Raw genomic sequence first — 22980 nt, 5'->3', positions numbered from 1 at the left:
GTTGACACTTGAAGTTAAAACATATATTTTTATAATGTTGATTTCCTTTACACGCATATTCTAAGGTTTTTTTTTCACATATAAAAAGGTTAAGCTTAATTGCAAGCTTGGCATAAGGAAAGGTCGAAGATAGGTATTACCTCTTTTTTTGTAGTTGTACATGAAAATGCTATAATGTACCCCATGGTATATTGTTCCAACGAAAACTTTACCAACAGGAAATAAAAGAGTGTCATGTGAAGACTGGGGAAATGTGCAGATTATCTGACCCTGGAATCCTAATTTTGCCTTTAATCGTTATGTGCAATGTACTACTGTTTCTCAAAAGAGTAATGCAAAATCATTACCTTCAACTAAAATGAGCCCCTCCCTTTCGTAAGCGAATAAGAAAACAGATTCTGAGAAATTCAAATATATATTTAGGCTTTAACTTGAGTACAGTATACACTGTTTTTTTTCACAGGGTGCAAACTTGACCCAAATCGGGTATCAGAGCACTTTACACAGCACCAGTTGCATTACATGAGGACACACGATTTTTAATTTTGTTAGAAACGGGGAGATTAAGTGATTTGCCCGGAATCAAAGAATGTTCAGCGTCATTGCCGAGACTCGAAACCAGTTCCCCAGATTCGAGATTGACCGCCCTAGCCGTTAGACCAACTCCTCTCATTGTGAGTAGCTGTAAATTGAGCCCATGTCATATTATGTGTGACTGGAATATGATAACCTAATAGCATCCTGTGTCAAGCAACTGGAATCATACCATGCCGTCCCTACTATTTACGTGTGCATGTGATTTAACAGTTAAGAATCGTATTGAGACAAATATTGGAGGTAAAATTGTAATTTCTAATTTACTGAATCGTATTGAGACAAATATTGGAGGTAACATTGTAATTTCCAATTTACTGTTATGATGCATTCCCACAGACAATACTGCAGTAATAATTGTATTGGTCTTGATTCTGTATATGTTCATAAACAAAAATAATGTACTTTTTGATAAAAATAAATCAATAAAAAATAAAACCCCATGAAGGAAAACCTCTTCTGTTTATTTGATTATCTGAGAAGGCGGTCTGTTTAAAAAAAATCATTCACAGTGAATAAAACAAAGGTAAAACATGCACTTGCTGTGTTAAAATTATGAAAAATGTGTGATGTTATGGCAGTGCTTCAAAAACAAAAGTAGTTTTTCTTACCTCATCGGAGCCTGATCCAAAGATTAGCAGGTCAAAGGGTATTGCCGCAACCATGTCAATTAGGAACCAGCCTTTGAAGTAGTGAATGGCTATTCTTGCAGGGTCACTTACCACTTCCTCATTCGTGTTTACATATGTTGTTCTGAAGTTTATGAGAATGTCAATAATAAACATAATATCAACCATTAAGTCTACAACATTCAACGGACTGCAAGAATATCCACACTCGCGTCGCTTCTGTTCCTCTCTGTCATTCAGAAGGAAGGCCGCAGAATACGGGGTAAATATGGCTGTGTAGATGACAAGCAACAAAATGAGCCAATCCCAGACGGCTTTGAAAGGGCTGTAGTGCAAAATTGTAAACTTGTTCATGCGAGGTGTTTGAAGTTTGTATTCCGGTAACACATCGGCACCCAACGATAATACCTGAACAAAGACAGAGAGCGAGACGAGTATCAATAACTGTAAGCGACACATTTAAAGTTAAATAATTATATTTCAAATCAGTCACCCTATACACCCCTTTGGGAGTGTATTTTTTAATAAAGGAAGAAGGGTAAAAGATTATGTGATTACTGGATAAACGTTATTACATTCTGGAATGAAGCTCGGGATGCTTTCCATTGTAAGATGTACAGTTAGAAATTACATAGATCTACATTTGCTTCGTAGATAAATTAACAACACATGATCTGGTTGTGTTTAGAGCCTGCAAATAAACTCATATGCATAGTTATCAGAATGCAAATTTAAAATATTCTTAGGTATCACAGTTTCTCTCTCACACACACAATTATTATTTCTGGACCAAACGATAAAAACATTCTTCTTTGTAGAGAACAGGAACATTTGCTACATTTCGTAATTTAGGCTATATTGTTACGGTCAGACGTGAGAAAAGAGGATGCACATATTTGACAGGAGGTCAATTTCTCTAAATATGGATTGTTTTGTCTGTCAAATATTCTTTATTCGATAAAATTAATATCATAAAAGACATGGTACAATTATACAAAAAGTTACAATCTAACAAATTTCAGTACAATACATTTTTTCAATCAATGTTAAAAATACAATACATATTAAAAAGAGAAATTTCTAATTTTGTTTTAATACTTCTTTGATGACCTAATTGAGGTTCTATATCATGGCGATGAATGTCAACTTCGTTAATTTCCCTCTCGAGGAATTGGATCTGACGAATTGACCTAAAAGAAATTTAGAGGCATAACAGCAAGACAATTATCGCCACTTTAGCGTCCGTTTTCGGCCGGAAAACGGCTATAATTGCATCGCCCTATTAGCAAGGTCACGCTATCACGTGAATCCTTGCCTCAGCGCCCTTTCCCTTAACGCCCAGCTTTGCATCTCTGATGAGATGCAAAGTGGGCGTTCCTCCCCAGAATAATGGGAGAAATGTCGCTAAGTGACATTTCTCCTATTATCAAGCCTCACGCTAACCTGCAGAGTAATAAGAAAAGTAGGGCTCCCCTCTGTTATCGCGACTTTACTTATGCCTGCTTTTCATCTGACTTAGCCATGATATCCAATGGAAGAAGGATATCATGGCTAAGTATGCCCTGTCCTATCACCAACGTAGCGCCAAACATTGTGCGATTATCGCTGGAATCCTAGCAATAATTGCACATTTGGCAGCTAACTCAGTTGTTTTTATCGCTCAGGAGATATGCATCGCTGATAGCGGCTATCTCTGCAATAAAAACAAGCGATAGCTGGCGATAATTTTCCAACCACTAAGTGCGCTTAGTGATAATTATTGCTGGTTGTTGGTGATATGCCCCTTGATTTTATAATGTCTGGTCGGATGTGTGGATTTGTTCTGTAAAATGCATTTTGCTATGGAAATTAATTGCAGGTGCTTGTCCCTCATGGCTTTCCTCCTTGAGTTATTAATTTCATGGGGGATTCGCCCTGCTCCTTCTTTCCACACCAGATACTTTCTCATGCCCTCCACTCCTTTCTTGACCGAGGTGCTAGCTAGGTCTCTGCTGTCATTACGTGTCCACTCCTTCCCTTTTCTGATATGATTCATTATCATCAGGGTGGCAGCCCACTCTCTGCAACAGAAGCCAGCCCAACCCTTTTACTACAACTCCTAGAACACATGCCCAACTCATTATTACAATTCTCAAACCACATTAGGTTTGTCGAATTAAATCCCCATGTTCTAAAGCTTTGTGTCCTGACAACCTGGTGCAAAGTACTTTTCCAATCCCCTTCTCCTTGTAATCTCCTTCAAAGATTTCCTTGCTCTGATTCTTCTCCTGCCATAGCTTATTTCACTCCTCATTTGCTATATTGGTAATTACTATGTTCTAAGCAGTAGTCAAAGTGCATAAGAGAAAGTATGGAAACCATGATCCAGAGTACAGCGGTTGGGGTCAGCGTGTCTCGGGTTGGAATCAGAGTTGAGGTCAAAAAGAACGTATTTTTCTCTATTTTGTGGACGTTTCACAAACTATTAATTGCATTTAAAATATAATGCATAAACCTTAAATGGAAAAAATCCAACTTAAATTTGGCTTGGAAAATGCAGTTTTCTGGTAGGAAAGCTTGGTTGGTTAAGGCTAACTCGTCAGAAGTCTGTCATATTACCAGATGGTCACTGATTTTAATCTGGTTGGTGCAGAAATAGTGACATATATTTATAGCGCTGAGTTGCCCAAGCATATGATAGAAAGCAGTTTGAATGCGCCATTTGTTTAAAAAATATATTACGCACAGTATGAGGTTGCACATAATGTAACTGTCACAAAACGTCCAAAGAAATTGTTTAAATGTGTACAGTGCACAGGCAAATCTAATTCTATTGTTTGAAAGTAAAAAAAGCACTATTGTGTGGTCAACACTAATCAAGTCATAGCCCTTTTAGGTCAAAGCCTACCAGACAGTGCAGCTAGTGTGTGCGCTGGAGGAATGCTTTGTGTGCACTCGCGCACTCGTACATGTTAGAGGGAACTATGGGTAAGACCATACTGGGTAAGGAGGGATATGAAGTGATTCCATATCCCTGCCACCCAGTGCTTCTCAGGCACCACATTCATGTGAAGTGCTGCTTAATACCCCTGAAACCTCCCATCCTCCTTGGTATACTCTTACCCTAGATGCTTTGGCGAGCGCACCATTCTCTCAGATTGCATGGATGAAACGCTGCCACCATCTGTGCTGGACTCATTTCCCTGCAAGCTCTGCTCCTCCACATCATCATTCTCATCCTCTCGGTGCCCACTAGCCTAATTTGTTTTCCACGAGGCCTTAAGTGCCTTTTGAAGCTCTTCCTTCTTAGTAAGGTCCCTGATAGGATATTTGAGCTCCTCGTAGAATCTTTTGAGCAGAGGTATTGTGCAGGATTCCAACCTCCCTATCTAAAACACTGACTTTGCAGCTCCAACTGCTGGCTCACCAGAGTGAGACATGATTTGTAGATAAAACTCAGGAGTTGCAAAAGAAGGGAAAAGTCAAAAACAGTATGTGGTTGCATAGTGGTTTGCAATCTGGTAGCAGTGTACACCAATTACTGTTTGCAAAGTACAAACACAGTCCTATCCCGCCGCTGCCACTTATGCTATAAATGGGGGTCTCTAGTGGCAGTGGCTTGCACCCTGTCCAAGTAGGGACCCTTATTCTAGTCAGGGTAAGGGGATTACACATCTAAAATAACCCCTACCCACACCCTTGGTAGCTTGGCACGAGCAAGCAGGCTTATCTCAGCAGCGATGTGTAAAGCATTTGTACATACACACACAGTAACAAAGTGAAAACACTACAAAAGGACACCACAACAGTTCAGAAAATTAACCAAAATTTCTCTGAATAAAACAAGACCAAAACTTCAAAGATACAACAAATGCAACTCAAGATAACCCTTTTAAAAGGTTTCAAATAGTTCAGTCCATAGGAAAATATGGATGTAAAACTATTATCACAAAGTACCTGGAATGCATTAAAATCAAAGACGAGAACAGGTGCAGGGGAGGTGTGGCTGTGGAAAAGCAAAGCAATGCATCAGTTCCTCACTACCAGGAGATGTGATGTGACGGTTCCTTACTGCCAGGGGAGGTGGTGCGTCAGTTCCTTACTGCAACTCAGGGGAGGTGAATGCGCTGGATCCTTACTGTCAGGGGAGGAGAAGCATCCCTTACTGTGAGAGGAGGTAATGTATCGATCTCTGGACACGTGGCCCCGGTTCTTTACTTCAGGGCAATGTCGACGAAGAACTTGGCGCATAGGTGTGATGTGTCAAAAGTCTGGACGCACTGGGTTGATCCAAAGGAGGTAAAACAGGTGCTGCATCGATTTCCCAACCTCAACACAGGTACAGTCTTGATTCTTCAGCCGCCCTGAGGTGATGTATTAGTTTTTCAACTGCACAGTGGTGCTGCATCAGGAAAAATAGGTACTGGAGGTCAATGCATGGAATTTCTTGGCTCTTTACAGCAAAAGCCACCTCCAAGGGCCCAGAATTGGAATTCACACCACTTGGCAGGGCAGAACTCCCTGCAGAAGAGTTCAGGGCCTGCAGATTAAGTCTTTGAAGGCCCTGAGACTTTTTAACAGGAGGCAAGTACCCAAAACGCTTTGGAGAAACTTGGCAAACAGGATGTGGAAAGCAAACTTCAGTCCTTTCACTGTCCAAGAAAGAAGCAGTAAGCAGTAGGCCAAAACAGCAAAGCACACGGCAAAGTGGCAGTACCTACAGACAGCTTCTCCAGCTCTTCTTCTTGGCAGAATATTTTCTTAGCCCAGAAGTGTTCTGAATTTAAGGTGTTACAGCTCCAGTACTTATACCAGTCTCTGCCTTTGAAGTAGGCACATTTCAAAGAAAAGTTTTTGGCTCCAGACAGACTACAGGGGGTAGAGACAGCTTTGTGTGGGGGCAGGCACAGCCCTATTTAGGTGTCAGTGACACCCCCTCCCACCACTCTAGGTCAGGAAGACCCATCAGCCTGGTGATGGGCCATCACAATATGCCGGGAACACCTCAGCTTCCTTTGTGCGACTGTCTAGAGTGGATGCACAAACAGCCCAACTTTCACTCTACCTCCAGATGTGGATTCGACCAGCAGGCTAAGGCACAGAATGGTAAAGAAAGAAAATGCCCACTATCTAAAAGTGGCATTTTCAAACACTCGGTCTGAAAACCAACGTCACTAAAAGATGTATTTTTATATTGTGAGTTCAGGGACCCCAAACTCCAAATCTCTATCTCTTCCCAATTGGAAGTTACACTTGTAAGAGGTTACAAGGCAGCTCCAACAATAACCAATGGAAGACATAAGCCTTAACATAGTGAAATTAGCAGTATTTAACTATCAGGACATGTAAAACACACCAGTATAAGCCCTACCTTTTAAATACACTGCACCCTGCGCATGGGGCTACCTTTGGCCTACCTTAGGGGTGCCTTACATGTAATAAAAGGGAAGAATTTGGCCTGGAAAATAGGTGCACTAGCTAGGTTAACATGGTTGTTCAAAACTGCACCAACAGACATTGCAGTGGCAGGAGATGGTTAAAGGGCTACTCCTGTGGGTGGCACAATTGGTGCTGCAGGCCCACTCGTAGCATTTGAGTTACAGACTCAGGGTAGACACAGCACATTTTACTCGTGACTTACCAGTAAATCGAATCTGCCTATCAGGGGTAACCAATTACAAATATCATTTACACAGGGAGCACTTGCACTTTAGCAGTGGTAACGTGCTCAGAGTTCTAACCCAGCACAAACTAATTGCAGCACAAAAACAGAAGGTCAGAAGCAAAAAAAGGACAGGGGAAAAACACACCAAAGATGCCAGGTCTAAAAATAATACAGATACTGAAGTGAGTGTGGTGGATTGTGCAGGAGAGTGCTTGCATTAGGTGTGATGATCTGTCTGTAATTGTATTTATGTTTATGTTTATATCATGGTATGCACCACATACTCAATGTCCACCTGTTATTACATCAAAGTAAATGCCTACCTCGAAACCACATACAAGATCTTGTTTCTTTATTATTTGATCCCATTCCCTTCATTGTGACACAGGCTGGCAGAAATGCAGTCCGTATTGCAGTGAGGTACATGGTAGGACAAGCACGAACATTGCTCCCGCTGGGTTCAGGATATCTAAGGTTATTGCATCTGACAATGATGCTCTACTCCACTTCAAGACACTCCACTCTATGACACTCTATTCCACTCTATGCCCCTCTGCTATATGCCCCATCCACTCTACATCCCTCCACATAATTATTCCCCCTCCACTCTACGCCACTCTACACAATTTTCACCACTCTACATTACTCTATATCACTCTATTATATACACCTACCCCTACGCCACTCCACACCCCTTACTTCATTCTATGCCACTCTACTCTATTCCACTTTGCTCTATTCTATGACGTACTACTCCACTCTACGCCGCTCTATGCCAACCCAATCTACTTCACTCTATGCCACTTCGCTCCGCTCTACAACACTCAACTCCACTCTATGGCACTCCACTCTATGCCACTCTACACAACCTTCACCACTCTACATTACTCTACAATGTCTGTTGGTGCAGTTAAAGCACCCTGAGACCTCTTTTGGTGATTTGTTGCGCTATATAAAAGCCTTTGACATTTGACATATATAACTCTATTCTATGCACCTCCCTCTACCCCACTCCACACCATTTACTTCACTCTACTCTATTCTACACTGCTCTATTCTATGACATACTACTCCACTGTACACCACTTTATGCCAACCCATTCTCCTTTACTCTATGCCACTCCGCTATACAACACTCTACTCCACTCTATGCCACTCTACTCTACGCCACAATACACCATTCCATTCAACTCCACACACCTCTACACTTCTCTACTCCACTCCACTCTAGTCCAGGTCACTCCACTCCATGACATTCGACTCTACAATACTCCACTCTCCTCTACCACATCCCACTCCACTCTATGTACGAAACACTACTCTGCAACACTCCACTCTGCGTCCCTCCACTCTATGCCACTATTAGCTATTTCGCTGTACCCCACTATACACTTCTCTACTCCATTCTACTCCACTGTCCTCTAGGACACTCCGCTCTACTCCACAACATTCCACCCTAGTCCATCACACTCCACTCTACAACACTCCACTCCTCTCTACTATATGACTCTAATCTACAGCACTCCACTCCACGACACTACACTCCATTCTACTTCCCTCCACTCTATGCCACTTCACTCTACAATACCCTACTCCACTTTATGCCACTCCACTCCACTCTACAATACTCTAGTCCACATTATGCCCCTCTACACCACTCTACTTCCCTCCACTCTACACCACTCCACCATACACCACTTCTCTCTAATCCACTCTACTCCACGACAGTCTACTCCACTCTACTCCACTCTACTCCACGACAGTCTATTGCATGACACTCCACTCCACTCTACTCCACAACAGTTTACTCCATGACACTCCACTCTTCCACACTCCATGACACTCCACTCCATGCCACTCCATGACACCCTACTCCACTCTACAACACTACACTCTATGGCACTCCATTCCACGCCATTCTCCTCAATGCCACTAACCATGCTGAACAGCAGTCACGCTGGTGCACAACATAGCTAAATACATTGGCAAAGTCAATAGCTCTTGCATAGTTGAAACCCTTTGGCTTTTTCAATGCTTGATTTTTTTCTTACTTTTAACCACGTTGGTGTTGTACGTTTCTAAAAAAACATTGACCAAGCCTATAGATGTTGCACAGGGAAGACCCATTGGTTTTGCGAATGCTTGTTATTTCAATGTGCATGGTCCGCTGAGCTTTCATTGACGTGTTAATGATTTAAATATATTTGATGTGAACGTCTCACTGGCGCTCGTTTTCAGCAGTACATGTACCATCATAATCAGCTCGCAAACCGAGTTAATGAAAATGTCAACTTTAAGTAGGACGATATCTGCAAAAAAAATATTTTGCATGTGTCATTGAAGTGAGTGCATACAATTAACAGCGCTTTCAATTTATAATTTCATTTATCGAGATGAAATGTTTGGAGATCTATGTATAGTGTGCAGAAAAAAACACATACAGGCAGAGTCCTACTTAACAGTGCTGGTTATGGAGCGACATTTAAAAATTGCTTTCCGAATCAGTTTCCAAATTGAGTCCAGGTCTATTTCAGGGCAATTTTCTGATTTGTTTAACCCTGTCAGGAGCAGGGACAGGAAATCATTTTTCTAAATTTCGCTATGGCGTCGTTAAAATATGTTTACCTCATATCTTTAGTGGTATACCCAGATATAATAGATCTTTTTTTCGACACTAGGGCATTTCTTGGTACAGATTCTGCATGGACATCTCTTTCTGCACTTCATGTAGAAAGGCATTCGTAAATCTATTTTTCACTTTATCAAACATTTTCAACGTTTTGTTATGTTTCTTAAACCGAAAAATACCGTTGTCCTTCACTTCCAGGGACACAACACAACTGAGTTGTCTCGTCAGTGGCACTGGTATAATATTTGCGAATATCAGTACATTACTTGCAATATACTATTCCCATTTGCCAGAGGGCAGTGACACTGATTCTACCTAGTCACTTCTGAGAGTTTCGCAAAGCATTCACATCCAGTTTAATTGTTCTAAAAGTCCACTGGGGACACCTTGCCCAGCTGGCTTTTGATAGAGGGTGTGACCTTCCGGTCAATTGGAAATAAAGCCTGCAGGCAAATAGAGGAGTCCAGTGGGTAAAAGGTTTATATAGCATGGAAATAAGCCTATATTTTCACTGTAGCAAACAGATGTGAAAAGATCAGTCAATCCCACCACCAGAGATGTACATTTTGCAACATCACCAGATAAATCATCACAATCGGACGCAATTCCATCCATTAGCAGCGCACAACCTCACCCTCATCCTGTATTGTGAACTACGTCATCATAGCTCAGTCAGTTCTCTGCTCACAAATTCACACAAGGTGTCACAGAATCCCACTGGGCATGGCTTTTGCATTGTACACTGGGATTGCAGACATGAACCATAGTCTGCATGACAGCATTTGGCCATCTCCAGGTGACTTTGATTATGAGGCATTGATATAAGTTCTTGCTTGCACGCGGTCTACTCCTCTCAAATGCAGCAGGTAACAGATATTGACACAGTTGCCTCTGGAAGCATTGAAACGCCATCTGATCTAGTTGTAGACTTCAAGAGTCCCCTCGGAATAGCCTTTGGACATGCTCTGTGACAGTTACTATCAGGCTTGTGCTAAGTTCCTCTGCCACAGAATTTACTTGTCAGAGGCCTTGTTCACTCGGATAGGGCAGTAGGCCATGGAAACAAGCTTGTATTTTCACAATAAAAAGTAAACAGGTGAGAAAAAGTATTTATATTTTCAACAAAGTAAGCTATGACATAAATGGTGATGTGATATTCAGCATCAGCAATGAAGTAATACATTGTGTCATTTTTGATGTCTTCGCTGTATATTGAAAATAAAGACTGCTGTATTTTTGCACACAAGCAGTGCATAATCTGGCAAAAATGCACCATAGTTCGAAGGCTCCAGTACAACAATCTGGGGCAAATGTACAAGGAAGTGGAGGAGTAAGGTGTTAACTGTCATGTCTTAACGCGTCACTCCGCCACTTCAGAAACACAAGGCTGCAATATATTTACAAAGATATGGTGTAGCTTTGCATTTCCCTCCGCTGGCGCTAAACTTAGCAGTGTAGCGCCAATGGAGGCACCCTTGCACCATAGAGCAAAGGTGTCTGCCTGCAGGGGAAGATTGTTTATGTGCAGGAAGGTCCCCCTTCCTGCACATAAACAATCTTGAAATGCCATTTTGTCACTTCTACGTGTGCTGCTTAATGCAACACACATAGAAGTCACAAAATATCTTTTTTTAAGATTGTTTATGTGAAGAAAGGGTCACCTTCCTGTACATAATCAATCCAAGACTTTTTGCTTTTTCCATGTGTGCTGCACAAGGCCGCACACATGGAAAAAGCAAAAATGAGGAGAAATAAAGCACTTCTTGTTTTCCCTGGTATTAATTTTAGCAATGTCTCCTATTTACGCTGCCCTTATAAATAGGGAGCAGTGTCAAAATCAATGGGCGTGAAAAGGGCCCTTATTTACAAGGCAGTCTTAACCAACCTTTGAACTGCAACAGCCTTTCTAATCAAGACATACGATTATATCATAAATGACATTGTAGGTGATCACTCAAGATAATAGGGATTGCATCACTATTCGTTTCACTGATTACATCACTGACACTGACACTGAAAAGGATTGTTGTTTCATGACACCAGTAATATAGAGAGCAAAGCAAACACACTGGATTCAAGCTAGCCTGGCTAAAGAGGGATGTTACCTCAAAACCAGTCCCAGAATGTTAGCCTGACTGATAAGGGCTGTTAACCCAATATCGGTCCCAGGATGCTTGTTTCCGGTCCAGGGAAGATATGGCTTGGCATTTTGGGCTGGACTGTTCCCATGAGGCACAGGCTCAAGACTGATTTGCATATAGCTGTGTCTGAACTGGGGTGGCGAATTGACCTAAAGAACGATGATGGATTCAATCCAGATCTGTGACTGGGGGTGAGTGTCTGAAAAGGTTTAGCGCTTCGTCCATCATTTTCTTGTGTTTGCTTTGTTCTTCCTAAGTTGGCATGTTATGCCCAGAAGTGGGTCCTTTTCTCACGTTGCCACTGGATTCAAGCTAGCCTGGCTGATGAGGGTTGTTAGCCTGAAACTGGTCCCAGAATGCCTGTTTCAGGTCCAGGGAAGACACGGCTTGGCAGTTCAGGCTGGACTGTTCCCACGAGGCACAGGGTCAGTACTGATTTACATGTAGCTGTGTCTGAACTGGGGTGGCGAAGTGAGCTAAAGAACGATGAAGGATTCAACCCTGATCTGTGACTGAGGGTGAGTGTCTCAAGTGTTTCAGTGCCCCGTCCATCATCGCCTTGTGTTTGCTTTGTTCGCCCTAATTTGGCAGGGTATGCCCAGACGTGGGTCCCTTGCTCACTTTGCCACTAGATTCAAGCTAGCCTGGCTGATGAGGGCTGTTAGCCCAAAACTGGTCCCAGGATGCTTGTTTCCGGTCCAGGGAAGACATGGCTTGGTAGTTTGGGCTGGACAGTACCCATGAGGCACAGGGTCAAGACTGATTTGCATATAGCTGTGTCTGAACTGGGGTGGCGAAGTGAGCTAAAGACGGATGATAGATTCAAACCAGATCTGTGACTGGGGGTGAGTGTCTGAAAAGGTTCAGCTCTCCGTCCATCATTGTCTTGTGTTTGCATTTAAAACAGAACCCATAACAGATGAGGTTCCCAGGGCCAAAATCAGCCTGTGAGGAGGGCTGGAATGGTCTTCGTCCCATTATTATTACTTTTTTTTTTAAAAAGGATGGGGTCCCTGGGCTGAAATTAGCCTGGGAGGAGGGGCCACATGGCCCCCCTCTCCGAATACATAAAAAAAGAAAAAAAGACCGGCAAGTCACCAGAGGCCCCAACCCTTTTCTTCACCACTCTGCAAATGCCCTCCTGGAGCTCTGTCGGCGGGCAATGAAGTTCCCTTGGCTGCTGAGGGTCCTTTGGGGCCAACAAGACATCTTGTTACCTCCAGTAGGTCCCACACAGTGGGATTCCTGAGAGGTTTTCAGAGGCCACGACCCCTTTCTCTCCACTCACCAAACACGCCTCCCCATGCACTACTTTTTGGGGGATGAAGTTCCCTTGCCTCCTGGGGGTTCTTGGGGGCCAGAAGCCCCTCTTGTTTCCTCCAGTAAGTCCCTCACAATGGGATTGCTGCAAGGTGGTCAGATGCCACTCCCGCCTTTTTCACCATTCTGCAACATTGCCTTCTGGCGCACTACTAGTTGGTGGATGAAGTCCCATTAAATGTTGAGGTTCCTTGGGCACCAACTACCTCTCCTGTTACCTCCATTGAGTCCCACACTGCAGGAATGCTGGGGCATATTACCAAGCAATAGCGATAATTATCGCTATTGCTTGGTTAGAGTCAAAAATTTACCGCTGAGCTGCAGCGATTTTTATCGCAGATAAACATTGGTATTACCAAGATTTATCGCAAATGCGATAAAAATCGGCCGCAATGCATGAATATCGCTGAAAAGTCAGAGATATTCATGCATTACCGAGCTAATGCTCTTAGCCATGTTATCCACCTCCCATTGGATAACATGGCTAAGAACTGCTCAGGGCAGGTGTTAGTTTTTGGAGATATTCACGCTTAGCGCGAATGTCTCCAAAAGTTGGTAATAGGAGATAGTGATGTTAGCGACTGTTTCCAGTCGCTAACATCTTGGCACGCCCACTTTGCATGTCATTAGTGATAAATATCACTGACATGCAAAGTGGGGCCCAAGATGGTCGCTATCTCCTACTAGCTGTCGCTAACCAGTGTTAGCGACAGCTAGGTAATAGGGAGATAATTTTATCTCCGCTTTCTTGGCTTTTAAAGCCAAAAAAGCGGAGATAAACCCCCTTGATAATATGCCCCGCTCAGAGGTCTTCAGGGGCCAAGACCCCATTCTCCACCACTGCCTCCTGGAGCACTGTTATTTGGGGGATGAAGATGGATATATATCTATCTATTCACTGAAAAAACAAAGGTTACAGGGACGCTATAGTTAGGCTGACCTTTAACTCGTATAAAAACTGAGAACTACAGCCATTATAGTTAACTATAACTCACACCCCCACAACTGGTTATGACCTCACATATTACATCACTCATGACAAGGTCAGTGACATCACCTAGGACATCACTGATGACATCCCAAATTACAACACTAATGACATCATGGATGACATCATCCAGAGACTATGAATGTTTTAAGAAGGTTTATGAGTGTTAAATATATGTACACCAAGGTGTATTGGTGAATCAGTGGGTGTATAAGTCCTTGTCTGGGTGATTCAGTCGGTGAGTGACTGCCTGTATTAGTAGGTGATTTGGTGTCTTAGTGAATGTATGGGTGAGTGACTGGTTGTGTGAATGTTTATATCAGTCTGTCAGTTGGTGTCTAAGTGGCTGTATGGGTGTGTGATGGAGTTCCTGGTTGAAGTGTTGGCAGCCAATCGCATTTCAGTAGGGTTTCAGTAGGATTTTGGACTTCCAAGAGATCTATATTTAAAATGTGTTTAATATCTCTGAAACTACTGAATGGATTGAAACCAACATCTAGCTTTCGCCAAATTTGGTGTAATTCCAGTCAGCGGTTTGGGCTGTAGTTGTGTTCAAAAAATGAAAAAGTCCCTTAGACATAAAATGGGGAAAACGCCTTTGGGATCCCCTTTTTTCTCTGTCCCTGCTTGATGGATCACCCCAAACTTTGAACACAGCAGCTGAACCAAAAAGTGAACGTTTTTTTGAAAACTTTCGGGATGATTTGTCCAGCAGCGTCAAAGTTATTGGCAAAAACGTTGGTCCTAACTATAACTACCTTCTGCTAAAGGATACTGATAACCCGAGTTCACCCTCCTTCACATCACACACTCTTCATAGAGGGTGCAGGAAGACAGTATCGAGCAGGTCAAAAAGGCAGCAGAATCCTTATTTTCTTTGGCAAGTGATTTTATTCTTTTTAAGCTATTTTCAAATTTCAGCAAAGTGCGAGTGCAATTATGGGACTATATATATGTATATATATGTATATATATATATTACCTACTGGCGGTCGCCAGTAGGTATATATAGTTAGGATTTTTTCTCTATGGGATTTTTGAAAATTCTATGTCTAATAACTTTGGCGTTTGTGGACGGAATTGGCTGAAATTTTCAGGAAAATGGAACATTTTGTTTCTGAGCAGCCCTTGACAATTTGGGGGGGTTTCATCAAGGGGGGGCCCAGAAAAAAGGGGGGTCCCAAAACACGTTTTTCCCATGTTAATTTCCATAGGGCGGTTGACCTCACTTTTAGCTCGAACGGCTGAATGGATTTGCACGAAACTTGGCAAAATTGTAGGGACTGTTAGCCCGATGTGCCTTTGCTAGGTCTCAATATATGTGCTCCAGTGGATTTTGAGTAATTTAGGTTCAAAAAAAGATATATATCTGGGCGGAGCCTAACCACACATCTGATCTGATTGGCTGTCAGCACTTCATCCAAGAAGTGTTGGCAGCCATCTTGGGACCAATATACATGATAGCACCTCATTAAAAAGCATTGTAGTTAATAGAGGGTTTAAGGACTTTAGTTACATTATAAATCATTTGTTGATGGTACCATACTCGTTTTAGGAATTGTGGTGGGTTCTAAGGTGATTTTACCATGTGAAAAAACCTTCTGCTGTGATATCATGAATATTGTTTGAAAGAAAACTAATATCTCATGATTTTCCCACAGTGGTTTGGAAGGGGATCTATAAGCTAAACTGAAAGCATATTTTCTGTAAATTCACATTATCTTTCTCAGTCATGTGAAAATGAAGTCTGACATTCTAAGTAAAACATGTACATCCAACAAGGACAGAGACTGTCAGTTGATTCCTTTGTGTTCTACTGCAGCCTCCTAGAGTGTTCTAAAGAACAACTAGAGCGCTAACAGTCCTACTTATTACAAAGGTATGGCACACCTGAAGCCATATTGATTGGAATAAAGTGGTAACTCTTAAAACATTTAATTTAAAAAGAAACAACATGAGGGGGTATATTTTGCCATAGAAAGTATGATTAGTGCTGCAGAATGAAAACTTAGGGCACATTTTGAGTGACTTCTCAAATCCTTTTCTATTTCATTAAAACATTCTGACATGCAGTCTCCCAAAATGGCCACCAGAGACAAAAGAGCCCAAATGTAGCCCAAATATCACCCAGATGTAGCCCAAGTATAGCCCAATGACAGAATGTCCCAGAGTGTTCTAAAGAACAACTAGAGCGCTAACAGTCCTACTTATTACAAAGGTATGGCACACCTGAAGCCATCTTGATTGGAATAAAGTGGTAACTCTTAAAACATTTAATTTAAAAAGAAACAACATGAGGGGTATATTTTGCCATAGAAAGTATGATTAGTGCTGCAGAATAAAAAATTAGGGCACATTTTGAGTGACTTCTCAAATCCTTTTCTATTTCATTAAAACATTCTGACATGCAGTCTCCCAAAATGGCCACCAGAGACAAAAGAGCCCAAATGTAGCCCAAATATCACCCAGATGTAGCCCAAGTATAGCCCAATGACAGAATGTCCCAGAGTGTTCTAAAGAACAACTAGAGCGCTAACAGTTCTACTTATTACAAAGGTATAGCACACCTGGAGCCATCGTGATGGGAATAAAGTGGTAACTCTTAAAACATTTAATTTAAAAAGGAACAAAATGAGGGGGTATATTATGCAATAGAAGGTATTATTAGTGCTGCAGAAAGAAAAATTAGGGCACATTTTGAGTGACTTTTCAAATCCTCTTCTATTTCATTAAAAAATTCTGACATGCAGTCTCCCAAAATGGCCACCAGAGACAAAAGAGGCCAAATGTAGCCCAAATATCACCCAGATGAAGCCCAAGTATAGCCCAATGACAGAATGTCCCAGAGTGTTCTAAAGAACAACTAGAGCGCTAACAGTCCTACTTATTACAAAGGTATGGCACACCCGAAGCCATCTTGATTGGAATAAAGTGGTAACTCTTAAAACATTTAATTTAAAAAGGAACAAAATGAGGGGGTATATTTTGCCATATGAATTATGATTAGTGCTGCTGAAAGAAAAATTAGGGCACATTTTGAGTGACTTCTCAAACCCTCTTCGATTTCATTAAAAAATTCTGACATACAGTCTCCCAAGATGGCCACCAGAGACAAAAGAGCCTAAATGTAGCCCAAATATCACCCAGATGTACCCCAAGTATAGCCCAATGACAGAATGTCCCAGAGTGTTCTAAAGAACAACTAGAGCGCTAAAAGTCTTACTTATGACAAAAGTATGGCACACCAGAAGCCATCTTGATTGGAATGAAGTGGTAAGTCTGAAAACACTCAATTTAAAAAGGAACAACATGAGGGGGTTAATTTTGCCATAGAAAGTATGATTAGTGCTTCAGAAAGAAAAATTAGGGATCATTTTGAGTGACTTCTCAAATCCTCTTCTATTTCATTAAAAAAATTCTGACATGCAGACTGAAACATGCACTTTGAATACCAGCAGCAGACGTCCCTGGTGAGCAGTAGCTTTACTACAGTGATCTAATGTGCAACTAGAGTGCTAACATTCAGAATTTATGGCAAATGTGTGACACATCTGAATGCTTTCTTGATGGAACCAAAGTAAACAAGCATTGAAAATGCAATAGATCTCGCCCTCGTTTAAGTTAAAGCCATTCTGATTGTAATGAGGTGGCTTTTTAGCTTTGCTTTTATTAGTGTTTTTTCAACTTTCATGTAAATAACATGCATCTGTATGCATATAAGTATATGTATGCATGCATTTATGTTTGTATTTATATAGATATACAGATGATATATGTTTATATATGTATGTATATATATATATATATTCACTGAAAAAACCATAGGCTATAGACCATATATAGTTAGGAATTAGCATTTACAAAACCTTGAAAATTCACTGAAAAAACCATAGGTTATAGACCATATATAGTTAGGAATTAGCATTTACAAAACCTTGAAAATTCACTGAAAAAACCATTGGTTATAGACCATATATAGTTAGGAATTCGCATTTACAAAACCTTATTTTACTCACACAAAACCATTGAAATTCCATATATAGTTAGTTGCACTAACTATATATCGCGCACCCGCAATCCACTGCTGATGATGTCACATATTACATCATTCATGACATGGTCAGTGACATCACTGATGACATCACTGATGACATCTCAAATGACATCACTGATGACATCACTGATGACAACATCCAGTGACTGTATGTTTCTGTAAAGTTAAAATATGTCTTACATATTGAAGAATGAGTGGATGTATAAGTGTCTGGATGAAGGATTTAGTAGGTGCATGACTGACTGTATGAGTGAGTGATTAAATGTGTCTCACTGAGTGCATGGGTTAGTGACTAAACTGTCTTAATTTGTGCATCATTATGTCTGTTGTTCTGTAAACTGTTGCATGTGTTGATAAGTAGCTATATGAGTAACTATATGGGTTATTGATTGGTTGCCCAAGTATTTGTATGGGAGACTGAGTGTGTGTGTGGGTGGCTGGGAGTTGAATGACTCTGTGCATAGATGTGTGAGCAGTTGATTCACTAGATGTATGGTTTCAAAAGTGCATGTGGAAACAGCTGTATGGGCGGTTGACTGTGTGCATGAGTGTATTGGTGAGTGAATGGATATCTCAGTGCTACATGTCAAAGTAAGTACATATGTAAAACACAGTACATGTGAGAGTTGACATATATAAATAACTGTGCATAAGAGCCAGTGAATGTGTGAGTGGCTGTATGGATCATTGTGAACTTGTATCAGGGATTGTATAAGAGAGTAAATATGTGTTAGTATATGTTTGAATAAGTAAAGTTTGTATAACTGTATAGTTGAGGAAATGGAGGTGTGATTGATTCTTTGCATGACTGACTAGGTGTGTGAGTAACTCCATGGATGAGTGACAGTCTGTGAGTGTCTGTTTACACTGATTGTATCTAAGGTTATATTAGAGTCTGAAGAGGTTCATCGTATTATCACATGAATGATATCCTCAGTGATGTGATCAGTAATGTCAAATGAGATGTCATCAGTGATGTCATCAGTGATGTCATTTGAGATGTCATCAGTGATGTCATCAGTGATGTCACTGACCATGTCATGAATGATGTAATATGGGACATCATCAGCAGTGGATTGCGGGTGCGCGATATATAGTTAGTGCAACTAACTATATATGGAATTTCAATGGTTTTGTGTGAGTAAAATAAGGTTTTGTAAATGCGAATTCCTAACTATATATGGTCTATAACCTATGGTTTTTTCAGTGAATTTTCAAGGTTTTGTAAATGCTAATTCCTAACTATATATGGTCTATAACCTATGGTTTTTTCAGTGAATATATTTATATGTATATATCAAACCAAACAGGGAAGAAAGTTGCTTTATCAAGGACTAATATCTAATAAAACATGGGTTGTCTACTCTAACATTGTTTCTAGAAAAAGAAGAAATATCTTTCCCCGAACATCTTATTATGACTAATTATAGTTTGTAAAAGCTTTAAATATATATCAGAAAATCTGTTGTTTTGTTTTGTCAGGAAAGATCACGTTTGAACAGCTGCACAAATTATATACTGGGTATATATTTTTCAGAGCTGTCAAATCAATTGCAATTAAGTTAATTTCCCTTTGTTAAATTAATAATATAGAGTGTCATTTGCACTTTCAAGCTGCATTAGAGCTGTGTTTAATGTATCATCCCTAATGACACCATACGTCAGTAGATCTATAGCATTAATATTTCATACTTCAGTTTTGTTTAATACACACACATTTTTACACTTATGGTGTCTGCTACATTAAATTTATGCCAAATGTAATTGCCTGTGTTTACATGAATTGCTTTGATTTCCTCTAGGACTGCTTTTATTTATTTATTGAAGAGTTCTTTATTGCATTGCCTATGGCGTTTCTGGTACTTCAGATTGCTGGCAAATAAGGATAAAAAATATGCTTGTTGAAAAGTGAAGCTAGCATCCATGGTCCTGGAGGAATGCCCATGATTTAAGTAATAAGATAATTGGTTAAGGGGGTGAAAGTAAAATGTAAATGTAAATTGATACTTGTATAGCGCACTAATCACCCGCAAGGGTCTCAAGGCGCTTGTACGAATACCGCTGTGGAACCCATCCTGGCTTTCCCTGTGAGGCGTCCACTCCTGGGCACCCCCTAGGTGGAGGCCAGGCATCCTTAGCGTTGTGGGGGCCATTGTGGAGATTAAGTAAGCTATTGCCCAGAGTTGCAGAGTGGGACTCCATGATTGGAATAGGCACCGAGGTGAGAATTATCAGGTCCGTGGAATTTTGAGCCCAAGACCCGCCGAGCCGGGGAATTGAACACTGGTCCCGGGCTAGACCTCTGCATCAGAACCATAATGCTAGGGTGAACCACAAAAGTCAGAAAATTAATCTGTGCTTAGCACCCTGGTAGCTTGGTACAAAAGCAGTCAGTCTTAACTCAGAGGCAATATGTAAAGCATTGATGCAGTGCACAAACAGTAATAAAGTGAACACATAACTCAAGAAAAATCCCAAATCAATTCAGAAATATACAAATAAATTGTATTAAATAAAATGAGATGTGAAAGACAAAAATCCAAGCTGTCCAACCGGAGAGGTGGAATTTTAATATTTTTAATCAAAATAGCGCCAAACAACAATTATGCCACTCATGGTCATCTGGTCATGCTTGACCGGGGGAAAGTCACAAGTTTAGCTTGACTGCAATGGAGCATGGGTCTTATACAGGGACCAGGTTAGTCCCGCTGAAAAGTACCTTCTAAGTCTGATCCTTAGAGTTCCATTCAAGTTTGAGGAAGCCACACAGAGAAGGTTGAATATCACCAACAGCTGTTGCTGTAGCGTGAAGTACAACTTGGATGTCACAGATGGTTATCACTGTAGTGCGAAGAGCAGGTTGGTGTTGCCGATGGGAATTGCTGTATCTCTAGCATTTCCTGCAGCCACAGACATTCATTGTCAGTATGAGAACAGACTTTACAGGAGCTTTGCATTGCCAGTCATCCAGTCAGCAGAGATTTGGCATACATGGGGCAGTTCACAGTCATGATGAGCAAAAACTTCATGATTTTCAACTTTGCTTCAAGAGGAAAACTCTCTAATTGCAGTCAAGGGGGCATGGCCTGGGGGAACCTCTTGGGGATCAGGACTTACTTAAGCCGAGGTCAGCAGCAGGGCTCAGGCAGGTTCAGTTGCCGGTCCAGGCCAGTCAAGTTGCAGCAGGTCAAATGGGTAGTTGTAGGGAGGCCTCTAAAGCTTCTAGTGTCTCTGTAGCTCGCACAGGATGCCAGCCAACTGACCCTTGGAGCAACTCTGTGTATCCTGGGATGAAGGCAGGCAGGTCCAGTCGTCCTTCTCAAACAGTAAGGCACTCCTTCAAGCTACAGGACAGTCCTTCTTTTGTAACTTCCACAAGTCCAGGAGTGTTCTAAAGAGTGGCTCTGGAGATTCAATATTTATACCTGGTATCAGGCTTTGTGTGGGGGTCTCCCTGTCCTACCCCCACATCTGGATCTGGAAAGTTTTCCTCCTTTCCCCGTCAAGGCTCCAAACTGTCTAGGAGTGACAAAAGGCAGGGCAGGCCTTGTGTCAGGTTCCTGTGTGTATACAGGATTGAAAGCCCTTTGAAGTGTATGTGTGGCTGGATACAACCCCACCCCCCCCGAGTCATCCTGTCAGGATGAACAATCCTGTCCACACCTAAGCCTTCTTTGTGCTGCTGTTTGGAAGCAATACACAAACTCAGAGTGACAAGCAATTCACAGTCAAGTGGCACAGGACACTAGCAGAAGGTACAGATGGTTCCGACAAGAAAACACATCTTTCTTAAAGTGTCATTTTCAGACTTGTAATTTAAAATCCAACTTCACCATCAAAGAGGATTTTAAATTACAATTAATTTGAGTGTAAACAATATATCTCTACCTGCTCTAAATCTGAAGATAGCACTTTTTAAATGTAATACAGGAAACAAGTGTTAATCAATGGGAGAGAAAGGCCATACAACAGTATAAAATGACTTTAGACATTTTTCACTTCCAGGACATGTGAAACTGAAATACATATGGCCTACATTCTAAATACAATGCATCCCTGCCCAATGAGTCTTTAATACCGATCTTAAGGGGGGCTTATAAGTAACAAAATGGAAGGTAAAGGCCCGGCAAAAAGTTTATGTTGCCATGTCGATAATAGCAGTGTAAAACTTTACTACTGGCTCCAATGGCAGGCCTAAGACATGTTTCAAAGTGCTACTTTAGTGGGTGGCACAATGAGTGCTGAAGGCCCACAAGTAGCATTTAACTTACAGACTGTATCATCTACAAGGGACTTACAAGTACATTAAATGTGCCAATTAGGTGTAGACCACCTTTACTATTTTTGAAGGATAGAGCACAAGCACTTTAGCACTACTTAACAGTGGTAAAGTGCATTGAGTCCTAAATCCAACGGAAACAGATTCAGCAATTAGAAGGGGTGATGGCAAAAAGTTTGTGGGAATGTCAAGTCAAGGATTTCAGGTCTATAACATGACTAGTAATCTTTTTCTTGAGTAAGAATCCACTTCTGAAATTGCAAAAGCTTTACCTAGAAAGATGACTTTACATCAGTTATACTACTCCAAGAGGTGAGGAATGGGCATTCATAGCTGCAATTCCATCTGAGATTGAACACAACAGAAGACTTAGGAAATGATTTATGTATGGGTGAATGATACATCATTCTTCTAGAAGAACTTAGTAAATTTCTCCGCCCACCACATTTATAAATGACTGCCACGCAGGTGGTCATTTATAATGCATTTGCAGGAACCGCAGTCACAGAGGTTCCTGTCAATGCTCTTCACTGTTTGGGGCAGGGCTCTGGCTACATGAAGGAGCCCTGCATTAAACAGTTTTCTAGTTTGTGTTAAAAAAGAATATCCTGAAACTGGATTTTCTTTTTAAAAATAAAAATGAGGATGCCCCCCTCACAATGGGAGCCATAACCGATGTTGAGGGGGGACATCCATCTTTTT

General features: G+C 41.2%; 1 protein-coding gene across 1 annotated transcript in view; it reads right to left on the bottom strand.

The window, feature by feature from the left end:
- Nucleotides 1-1166: 1166 nt before the first annotated feature.
- The window catches only part of KCNH7 (potassium voltage-gated channel subfamily H member 7), a 960210-nt gene continuing 938396 nt past the window's right edge, over nt 1167-22980 (bottom strand). Inside the window, exon 9 of the mRNA XM_086954212.1 lies at nt 1167-1631. Coding sequence (XP_086810338.1) covers nt 1167-1631 — 465 coding nt within the window. The remainder of the gene's footprint in view (nt 1632-22980) is intronic.

Source organism: Lissotriton vulgaris, chromosome 2_1, assembly GCF_964263255.1.
Source record: "Lissotriton vulgaris chromosome 2_1, aLisVul1.2, whole genome shotgun sequence".
NCBI lineage: Eukaryota > Metazoa > Chordata > Amphibia > Caudata > Salamandridae > Lissotriton > Lissotriton vulgaris.
Note: the sequence above shows the minus strand (reverse complement) of the source record. Positions and strands in the feature narration are given on the sequence as shown.